The sequence below is a fragment of the Penicillium subrubescens genome, assembly GCF_028828155.1.
Source record: "Penicillium subrubescens strain IBT 31985 chromosome Unknown utg000005l_segment0_segment0, whole genome shotgun sequence".
NCBI classification, from domain to species: domain Eukaryota; kingdom Fungi; phylum Ascomycota; class Eurotiomycetes; order Eurotiales; family Aspergillaceae; genus Penicillium; species Penicillium subrubescens.
Window position 1 is genome coordinate 561687 of NW_026643155.1, and position 8385 is coordinate 570071.

The 8385-nt window shown below is 48.5% G+C and overlaps 2 protein-coding genes across 2 annotated transcripts; both read right to left on the bottom strand.

The window, feature by feature from the left end:
- Window positions 1–1957: 1957 nt before the first annotated feature.
- Window positions 1958–3998, bottom strand: ugp1 (UTP glucose-1-phosphate uridylyltransferase; the record flags this gene model as incomplete). Its single annotated transcript, XM_057152683.1, has 2 exons — window positions 1958–3421; window positions 3897–3998. 2 exons carry the CDS (start codon window positions 3996–3998, stop codon window positions 1958–1960), a joined length of 1566 nt encoding a protein of 521 aa, XP_057007021.1.
- A 3835-nt stretch (window positions 3999–7833) lies between these two features.
- On the bottom strand, window positions 7834–8385 carry N7473_006744 (uncharacterized protein; the record flags this gene model as incomplete). The annotated part of the gene is made up of 1 exon (XM_057152684.1): window positions 7834–8385. The coding sequence occupies one exon, from the start codon at window positions 8383–8385 to the stop codon at window positions 7834–7836; it is 552 nt and encodes a 183-aa protein (XP_057007022.1).

An 8385-nucleotide genomic window follows, 5' to 3' on the forward strand; every position in this document is an offset into this window, starting at 1 on the left:
TGCAAAATGAGTATATACCGAGCCCGTGGCCCTGTACTGCACTGCACTGTATGTACTTCCAAGACAGTCGTCGATTTGGGATTTGACGTGGAGTTGGCTTCGATTCGATTTACAAGATATTCGCAACGGCGACGGCGACGGCAACCATAACCGCAGATCCGCAGATATAAATCAATGTGCAACAGGGTGGCTATCGCAGGCGATGGATGGCCATCAATTCACGATGATGACGACGGAGGCAAGAGGCGTTGGACGTGCGAGTAGCCACAAGATTAGATAGCGTAGCTGTAGACGAGGCGACAGTGTACACGGGGTGGGTAGGGAGGTAGGTAGGTGTAGGCGCGAGGCGCATGAGATAGAATAGAAATCAAGAATGAGAGCATGAAACGAATACGGAAGGTACTAATAGCTCGAATCTCAAAAAGGAGACAAGATGCGGCAGCAGTAGATAACCAGTTAACCAACAAGTAATTCATAATTCATACATCAATTCCAACCAACCTTGCCTACCAGGTTAACAGGGCTGAGTTGCAGTCCAAAAACAAGGTTTAACGTATACAGGACATAGCTACAGGTACATCCCCGTCCCACCCAGCAGCAAGCAACAAGCAACACCTATACAGTATATGGAAATTCGACAAATCAAAACCAACACCACCCAGTTCACAATCACAGGATCGTGGCACAAACCCCCCCATTCCCAAAAGTCCAGAACCACATTGGCAAAAAATCCCATTACACATTACACATTACACCAAATGACAAAAAGTTGGCAGGGGATCGACGTGAACTTGAAGTCATACGGAACTTGCACCTATCCAATCAAATGGATGCGGCTGATAGTCCCGCCCGCACCCAGCATCCACACACCATAAACCGGGATTGGATACGCTAGAGAAAGCCCTGTGCTTGTGCTGGGTGAAGGAAGTGAAGATTCAACGCCAAGCACGAAATAACAAGGGTCTGATCTTTTCTTGTCTTGTCTACTGTAGTTTGATCTGTAAGGTAAAGAGCTAGCTAGCTAGGGTGGAAACCGGGCAACAACCAATTACTATACACCCTGTTAATCATGGTGATAGTTCGGAATAAAAAGCCGGGACTCGTACGAGATGAAGAGCTCAAAATTGAGTTAAGTGAAATGTGTGAAGCAAGAAAATTGAGATAAAATTGTTAGATAGAAGTCAAGTTACTTGCTAGTTATTGGAATGGAAAGCTGTCCTGTCTACGGAGTATACTCCACAGACTTCTTGGGCGGAGAGCCCAGGAGAGAACAACTTAGTCTAGAGAAAGAGCTTAAGGGTCTGGCCAGCTCGGACAGGGCTGAAACAAGTGCTATTCTAGCCAGAATTCGACCAGTGACTACAATCGATAATCTTTAAACACAGCTCCAACTGAACACTCCATAAATAGACCGGCGAGATGCCATTACCCACAGTACTGGCCCACACTGCACTGAAACTAGTCTCGGACATCTTCCAGAGACCATATCCATCCAACTTCCAACCCAACAAATCAATATGTAATGACTCTACAAATCGGACTTCTAATCTACTGTTTCAATAGTGATGAATTTCATCAGAGAATGGCAGGATGGCATTGACTCGGAAAAACCAGGGCAAACAGTAGCACTTGGCATAGAAGAAAAAAAAAGAAGACCGCAGTCCCATCCCGATGCAGCCGACAATTAAACAGAAAATAAAAAATAAACAGACGCTGGATTATTGTAAGGTAATACAAGCACACATCTTTTTGCATACTCCAAGGAATTCCGTAGCCACGAATGCACCTCCCAAGAAGCAGAACAACGAACACAAACAAAATCCCAGGTTGGACGCATCATCCCCCACAACGCACATCACTTCCACCATATATAGGTCGAATCTGTCGATGTGTCGGGAGGAGGGCGTCCAAAATTACCGAGACAATGAAGAATAAGACACCATGGAGCGCGAGCTGTTTAGTGCTCCAGAATACGGAGACTACCCTGCACAACGCAGTTCTCCAGAACGGAACCCGGGGGAATATCGATGGTGCTGCCCTCGGTGGCAACGATGATGACCGTACCCTTAAGGGTGACGTTGCGGCCCAGGTTGACGGCACCGGTGATGGTCAGGTGATCCAACTCGACAATGCGGGGAATAGAGCCAATGCGCTTCTGGAAGTCGGAGACCTTCTTGAAGTCCGAGCCGAGCTTAATGACGGGGACACCGCCGAAGCGGTTGGGGTCCATGACCAGCTGGCCGTGCTCCAGACGGTATAGATCAGACTTGACAACCATGAGATCGGAGCAGGTTTTCACGGGAAGGAAACGGCGACGCGGCACGTTGACACCGTGGGCGTTCTTGAAATGACGGATAGCGGCACCAACAGCAGTCTCCAGCTGGTAGATGGCCTGGTCGGCCTCACCCTTCTTGTCAGCGGGGATGGACTTCTCGTTGGCAATAATTTCCATCTCGAGCTCGTTCTCCTCAACAACACGCTTAATAGCGCGGACGTTCATCCAGATGTTGTTGGTGTTGAAGTACTTGAACTTCTTGATGGACTTGAACTCGTTGACGTGTTCCTTGGGAACCTGAGCAATCTCGAGCAGACGGACCTTGCCGTCCTGGTCAATGATGGTACCACCCTTGACGTCAGCCTTGGTCTTGTCAGTCAGCTCCATGATGTACTCGGCGTTGGAGTCAACCATGTGCTGTAGGATGCGGAGATCGACAACGGCACCCAGGTTGTCAGCGTTGGACAGGAAAATGTACTCGATGCCACGCTCGATCAGCTTGTCGAGAGTGCCAGAGTTGTAGAGAGACTCGAAGACGTCACCGTGACCGGGAGGATACCAGTCCTGGAGGGGAGCATCGAAGCTCTTGGGAGCAGGCAGAAGCGAGTCCTTGATGATACGGGGGTAGCGGGACTGGTTGAAGGTGATGATGTCGACATTGTGACCCTCATACTTCTTGATGATGGACTGGGTGTCCTGGTCGGTGTTGAAGGAGTTCATGAGAACAAAGGGAACGTTGACGTTGAAGGTGCGGTTGAGGTGCTCGATCTGGCGGACAGACAGATCCAGGAAGGACATGCCCTCACGAACCTCAATGACAGATTTGGGACCAACGCAACCCATGGAGGTGCCCAGACCACCGTTCAACTTCACGACAGCCAGCTTGTTCAGGAACTCGACCGAGGCATCGGCACCGAGCTCTTCGTAACCCACGACCTGCGAGGGCTGGGGAGGGGCGATACGCTCCCAGTTGACAGCGTTGCCCTTGGCCTTGTCGTTGAGGAAACGGCGGAAGAGAGCGAAGAAGTTGTCCATCTCAGCCTCGAAGCGCTTCTTCTCCTTGGGCTCAGTGACAGAGTCAGCCAGGGCGTTGAGCGCATTACGCATCTGTGAGGCAGCAACACTGGTGGAGGCATTCTCGAATGCCTGGTTGGAAGAGAGCTTGGTTAGTGCTCGTCCTTGGGTGGGAGTAGTAGTCATCTCGTCAGGGGTCACGATGCGGGGCACCACACGGGGGGTTGGCGGAGCGAAATGCATTGTTTCGCAGGGGGATCAATAGATTGGAAAGGGAGAGTAGGAAAAAGCTCAAGATTGCTCTCGACACGAAGAGAATGGGGGGAGGATAGAAAGTGTTCACGATGGGAGTGGAAAGAAGGGTAGAAGGGCAACAGAATCATAGGTGCAGAGTCATGAGGTCAAAGCAGCAACAAGGTTGGGCGTCCCGAAAGTGAACAGGCGGGCAAGCTGGTCGCTGTTTCCCATCTTCACGAAGAGCAGGAGCGACCCCGAGGGTGATCCGTCGACCGGAAGCAGGAAGACGGCAGGAACGAAGAACAAAAAGTGTACGTGACGGGCCCTCCTTCATCGATCGGTGTTTCCTGACGAGGCAGTCTCGACTTACCATGTGCGACTGGGTCTTTCCGTGGTGCTTACCCCCGAACGAGCCAGCAGGGGCCTCGTTCGCAGGAGCGCGGAGGTGGGTAGGGAGTGCCTTGGCGGCCATTGTGTGTTATTGAAGGAGAAATCGGTGGGAAAATAGGAGAGGATAAGAGATCGCAGGAATCGGAGAGTTGCTCTGAAAGGGGTGGCCAAGGTTAGCTTTGGGGAAGCAGCCAAAGTAAACAAAATGGATAAGTGAAAGCTGGCGCTGTGGAGATGGGGAGGAGGGGGGCTATTCTTTTATAAAGGTAAAAATTCCAGAGAGACAGGAGAGAAGGAGGGGTTGCCCGAATTGCCACAAGATGTCGATCAGTCGGGTAAAAAAGCGGCTTGCAGGATGTCGACAAGCTGCCGTCATTGGCAACGGGGCGGACTGGGGATTGGGTGGGATGCAGCTGGGGCGGGGGTTGGGAGAAGGATAAGAGGAATGTAGATGGATGGACTCACCAGATGATTCAATTCAATTGATTAGAAGATCAATTGATTGAATTGAGTAGAATAATGAGAGGGAGGATAAGGAGGAGGAGAGAAGAAGAGAAGGGGAGGTGAAGAGGAGAGTCGAGAGTAGTGGGGGGGGAGTAACGTGATATTTATTTGATTTATTCATGCCTTCATTCCGATACGAACAGACAAGATCCAGAACATCATCCACGACTCTCTTCTTCTCCGGACTATACTGCTCCTTATTCTCGCCTCCTTTCCCCATTATTATTCTGAAGAATATATTTAGTATTTTGTCAAGCTTTCGACCCATCTTTTGTATCCTTTTATTGAACAAGTGACCAAGTTATTCCTATTCTCTCTCTTCACTCTCCTTACTTCCCGCTGTCGTCAGCGTCCAGCCACTGGGACTCGCAGCTCCGTCCACGGGTCGGACCTTAAACCCAACGGCCGTGCAACCAGTTTGATTAACTAACATTACTGTAGTAAACTAGTAGCTAACACTCGGGTTCTTCTCCCGGAGCCCTTGGCGATTAAAGATTGAGATCTTACTATTAGGTCTTACTACCCTACTAACAATAAACACGCAACTGAGACATGACCCGTGTATCTAGAGTATCATCTTGGTACTCTATCACCAAAATAACCTCCAATCCCTCAATAATGCCTCAACCAGACCAACTACTAAAATTAAAAAAAAGGGACTTGTCAATTTATCCAGAAAAAGAACCAAATAGGGGGAGTGTTCCAGCCCAATTAAGAGGGGCAGAACACTCTCCCGTGGGGGTCGACTAACTACTGTATACAGTAAACATGGTCAAAGAGAAACCAGACCAACAGTAGTACTCTACCAATCTACCTACAGTAGTAGTACAGTACAAGAATAAATCCTCGTCTCCATATGATCCATGATCCATCCAAATCCAGAATGACAGCCAACATAAATCCCCAAGATCGAAAGATTCCAGACCTTTGTCTAGCCCAGCTCACTACTGTACATAGCTACAGTAGCAACAAGCCTACTCCGTTACTCCCCCTATTTCCTATTTCCCATATTATTCTTTTTTTCATTTCCTTTTTTTCGCCAGCTTCCAACTCGTGCATTATCCACCGGATAGTGGATCATCTCCTCTGCACGCCCCCCCGTTTCCGGCCCCACCGAGTCAAGTCACCGACCGGGTGTCTGGCACGGTGGTGTCTGTGTCTGTCCTGTGGCACTGGCACTGGCAGTGTTCCGTTGCAGGCTTAGCCAGTTGTGGTGCTCGCTCGGACAAGGTGTCCTCTTGGTTTTGCCTCAGGAAGACACACCGGGAATCTCATCATCTCGGAAAATCTGAGACCGCCAGGACCCTTTTTCGTGTGCGCGCTTGCCGATTCGCTATCGTTGAACGGCTTTCTCAGCTGGGATTAGACCCTCGTATACGGAGTATATTCGGGATCTATTCCGGATGATAGATAACTCTGCTTCTCCGTACAGGATCCCGATTCGATTCCCAAGGTCCCTATTTGTTCTGGAGATCTGACTCTAGACCCTCGAGCGTTCAGCCTCTACATCGCCATCAAGCATTGCATAACGCCCTTTTCTCCACCTTGGCTGGTCCCCGTCCTGTCGCTTTCACTGTCACCGTGGCTGTCTTTTGCCTCAGCTCTGTCTTGTACTAAGAATATCCTACAGGATCCGATCTGACAGATACAGCCTTACAGCCGTACACTGCACTGTAGTGATAATGCAGTGTCCGTCGGGATGTGATTGGTTTTGATTTACTTCCAATCTCATCCTCATCGATAAGCCGACCGAGTTGATTGTTCAGCTGACCCCTATGGAAATACGAATCTCATGTATACAACCAACGGAAGGCAGATTTGCGCTCGCGGAAAATCGCCTGTAGAACATTTTACAACTATGGACAGCAGTGCATAGACCTTGAAAACCTGCCAGAAACCACCAAGATTATCAAAACTGAACACCTGTGCAAGCCCCCATGTGGGCCGGGCAGCAAATTAGCCTCCACCAAAACCCAGACAATTTAGACAAAAACCAGAAATAACTTGGCCCTACGTAATTTGCCAAGAAATCAAAGAATCAAATGGGCGATTCTCATTAAATCGGTTGAATGTCCTCAGGTCGTCCTGTATTTAAGCGATTAATTTTGTCCAGTGTGATGGTGATTGCAATCTCAGACTGAAAGGGTCAATTGTCCTTTATCCTCTGTACTTGATACGAGACCATCAGTCTGAAATAGATGCTCAACTAATTACAGTGCTACTCGGTCCATTCATTTCCGCCGTGGAGCTTTGGTTGTAAATGCAATAAGAACAGGAACATTGTTTCCTCCCCATCCTATCCAAGGTACAAATTAAATCTACTTCTACAGTACTATTCTTACGTCCACGCCCAAAAGTCAGTATATCAACCTTCAAGCCCAGAACTCACAGTTATACATTTGAATCCAATTCTATCCTCATTCCTCACACTCTAATGGTTCACCACGGTGTACGGAGTACACACCCCCGGAAAATCTCTGCGGGCTCTCAAACCCCAAGCCCAACTTCAGCCCGGAATCAACCCCAACCTAACTAAACCCATCAAGTGGAATTCTAAATCCGAATTTTTCTCGTCGCACCACGGATCGCTCACATACAGTAGACTTACACCACTGAAAAGCTAAGATTTGATGAAAATCGCCGTCGATCATCCAAGCGCGACGCCGCGCAAAGCCAAATTACTTATGTAAAGTAGGGCACCAGCTAAAGGAGGCTGTGCAGGCAACGAAGCAAAATCTAGGGAGTACTCCGTACATAGTACATACAAGTTCGGCGGTAGGGTACCTACTGATTCCACTGCCAGTGCCAGATCTTGCTTGCTTAGGCAAATCGGTGGACGAGGGGGGCCCATGTGCCTGCCAGGCAAACTACGCGCTTAGCTAATTTAAAGATTTACATAACTAATTTTAAATTCGGGATTGGGCTGGGGGTTGGACCCCTATTGTTTTTTACATTGTTGATGTCATGTATCACGACTCTGAACTCTACTTACCACAACATAAATGTATAGAATTTAACCTACGACAACGCTCGCAACCTTTATAAGTGGTAGCCACGACCATTCAAGATAAATTGACAGGTATTCGCGACGATGATATTGTCTGCATGTTGTAAGACCAACGAAGAACCTCCAAGTCTTGAAGACAGCGCGACCCTAAAGCTTCAATCATCTTTCAGCCCTTTCTCACTCAACATATCATCTTCTAGGATACTTCTCAGCTCTACCGTATCTGGGTCATCTAACCCAAACACAATCTTATACCCCTCATAAGCCCGCCGAAGCGTCTGACGAGCCTCCACATAAACACCTTGATAATAGAAACCCATTCCCAACGCAGAAAGACTCCTTAGTGCATCTTGATCATTCTCTCCCCAATCTTCCTTAAATCCATCATAGGCTAGCTGAAACTTTTCTATTGCCTTCGTGAATTCCCCCTGGTGTAGAAGAACTTTGCCCTGGAAAAGATAGGCCGGAGGGTTTCCGCGTGTTTGGGACCGAAGGTTTGCTTGCAAGCTTGATAGAGCTGCTCGAATGTTTGTGCAGCTATTGCGTACTCTCCCTTCTCAAGATGAGAGTTTCCCAGCCAAGAAAGACATCGTAGAGTGATGGGATCGTTTGCTCCGCGGACATTCTTATACCCAATATACGCCTTTTGGAGAATTGGGCTGGCTTTTGCGAATTCCCCTTGCTGATATAGGGCCTCACCTAATGAGTAGAGAATCTTTAGTTCGTCTTCACTTGTAGCCCCATTGATCTTTTTATATCTCTCGTAGGCGTATTGGAACCTGTCCACCGCTTCTGCAAAGTCTCCCTGCTTCGAAAGAGTTTCCCCCCAGGCAAAGAAAGACCACGCCACGTCCAAGTTATCTGTTCCGTAGAGCTGTTGATATTCTTTGGGATGAAGCTTTACAGATGGTTTATTTGCTTTGACGAGTTTTTGTAGCTCGTAGAGAGCCTCCCCCAT